General features: G+C 50.1%; 1 protein-coding gene across 1 annotated transcript in view; it reads right to left on the bottom strand.

Annotated features, from left to right (window-relative positions):
* The window catches only part of LOC103805902 (carbonic anhydrase 9-like), a gene marked incomplete at its 5' end in the record, with an annotated part of 7,077 nt that overhangs the window by 1,676 nt on the left and 3,784 nt on the right, over positions 1–1,617 (bottom strand). The window contains 2 exons of the mRNA XM_009078566.1: positions 1,113–1,261; positions 1,404–1,561. Of these exons, the coding sequence (XP_009076814.1) occupies positions 1,113–1,261; positions 1,404–1,561 (307 nt within the window). The remainder of the gene's footprint in view (positions 1–1,112; positions 1,262–1,403; positions 1,562–1,617) is intronic.

The raw sequence follows: 1,617 nt of genomic DNA, 5'->3' as shown, positions 1-1,617 counted from the left end.
CCCCCCCTTGACCCAGCGTCAGTGGCTGGAGGGTTTGGAACAGCTTCTGCAAGAAAGTGGTAAAAGAAAGGCTTGAAGGTAAATGGAAAATATGATAAAGTATCTAACAGGTTTACCAAAGATAGAGCATGCCAGCCTAACCCGATATCCTTCTTTGATAAGTGATATTCTAGACAAAGAAAATGCAGTAGATTTTATCTCTCACGACTTCAGTGAAGCATTTGATGCGGTGCCACATGGGAAACTGCTACCTAGGCTGAAGACCACAGTGATTAAAAGGCCTGCAGCCATTAGTGAGCTGGCTGGGGGTGGCACGGTGAAGGGAAGTGCCTTGCACTGCAGTGTGTGGTTACCAAGGCATTGCCCAGAGGCCTGGGACCAAGACTGTGTGTTCTATTAGTCACCTTGACACAAGGTGTAGGAAACGCCATCAAAATAGAAAAGGAAGAGGATGTTGGGCAGAAAAACCCCAGTGACCTCAGGGAGCAGCAACTGGCAAAAAATTGAGTGATGCAGAACGATAGTCACACCTGAGGATTAACAGTAATTTCTACTCGTTCCTGGAAATCACCAATGCAAGAAAGGCCTTCAAGAACAAACTGAGGATAGGCAGAGAGGGATGCCTCAGGTAGGGAACTGTGTGCCCGGTCAGGATGGGTGCACAGCCCCATTGGCAAAGCATATCCTTCAGGAGTGGTGCCCAGCACTACCCTTCCTGCAGGGTTTGGCGGAGTGGTGCTTGATGCAAGCTGGTACCTCTGACAGCGCTTACTGACTTTATCTATTGCATTTGGGATTGAAGGAGATAGCTGGGATGCTAGGACCTGGCTGTTTGCCCTTGACAATATATCCTCTAGTCCTGCTATTGTTATGTTTGCAAGACTAAGAATAGAGTAAGTTCCTAGAAATCAATCTTCCCCCCACAGGGTGAGAGAAGTGCAGAAACAGGAGAGAACAAAACCCCAAGACCAGTGCTACCATAAGCCACTTTCCAGGCAGGGCTAACCCATGCAAATGCTGCACTTCTGCAAGGGATGTGAAGCCTTGATTCCTCCTCCTCTCCCCATTTCTGCATCCCTGTAGTGGGGTGCAGCCTGAGCACACTCACACACTCCTTACCAGGAGGCAGCTGCTTCACCACAGAGTGGGTGGTCTGGAAACTCGCCAGCACCCATCGCCCGTGCAGGTTCTGCACCGGCCGGTAATTGTTTTGCAGTAAATTGTTGTCATCATTTCTCAGGTGCGTCACCAGCATTGACATCTGGAAGAAGAACAGTGTGAGCAGAGCAGCATCTGTCCCATCTTTGGGAGCCAGGTGAGCCACAGGGCACTGACACAGATGATACATGCTTGCAGGGAGAGGCTAGGAAAGAACCAGCATGGAGCTCATTGCCCTGACACACCTGATCGCGAGAAAGCAGCACCGTCTGGTTGAAGACTGTCCACTTCACTGTCTGGTAGCAGGGAGGTGTGGTTAGAGAGCCATTGTAGTGGAAGTAAAGTTTCAGGTTGGCAGGCAGCAGACCTGCAATGTCAAATCCAGGCACGAAGACTTCCTCACCTGGAAGGAAAAAACAGCATGGGAGTGAGACCAGGGCAACCCTTTGGAGGGCAACA

This window comes from Acanthisitta chloris, unplaced genomic scaffold (genome assembly GCF_000695815.1).
Source record: "Acanthisitta chloris isolate BGI_N310 unplaced genomic scaffold, ASM69581v1 scaffold31567, whole genome shotgun sequence".
Lineage (NCBI taxonomy): Eukaryota > Metazoa > Chordata > Aves > Passeriformes > Acanthisittidae > Acanthisitta > Acanthisitta chloris.
The sequence above is the reverse complement of the archived record's forward strand: the minus strand, read 5'-3'. Positions and strand labels throughout refer to the sequence as shown.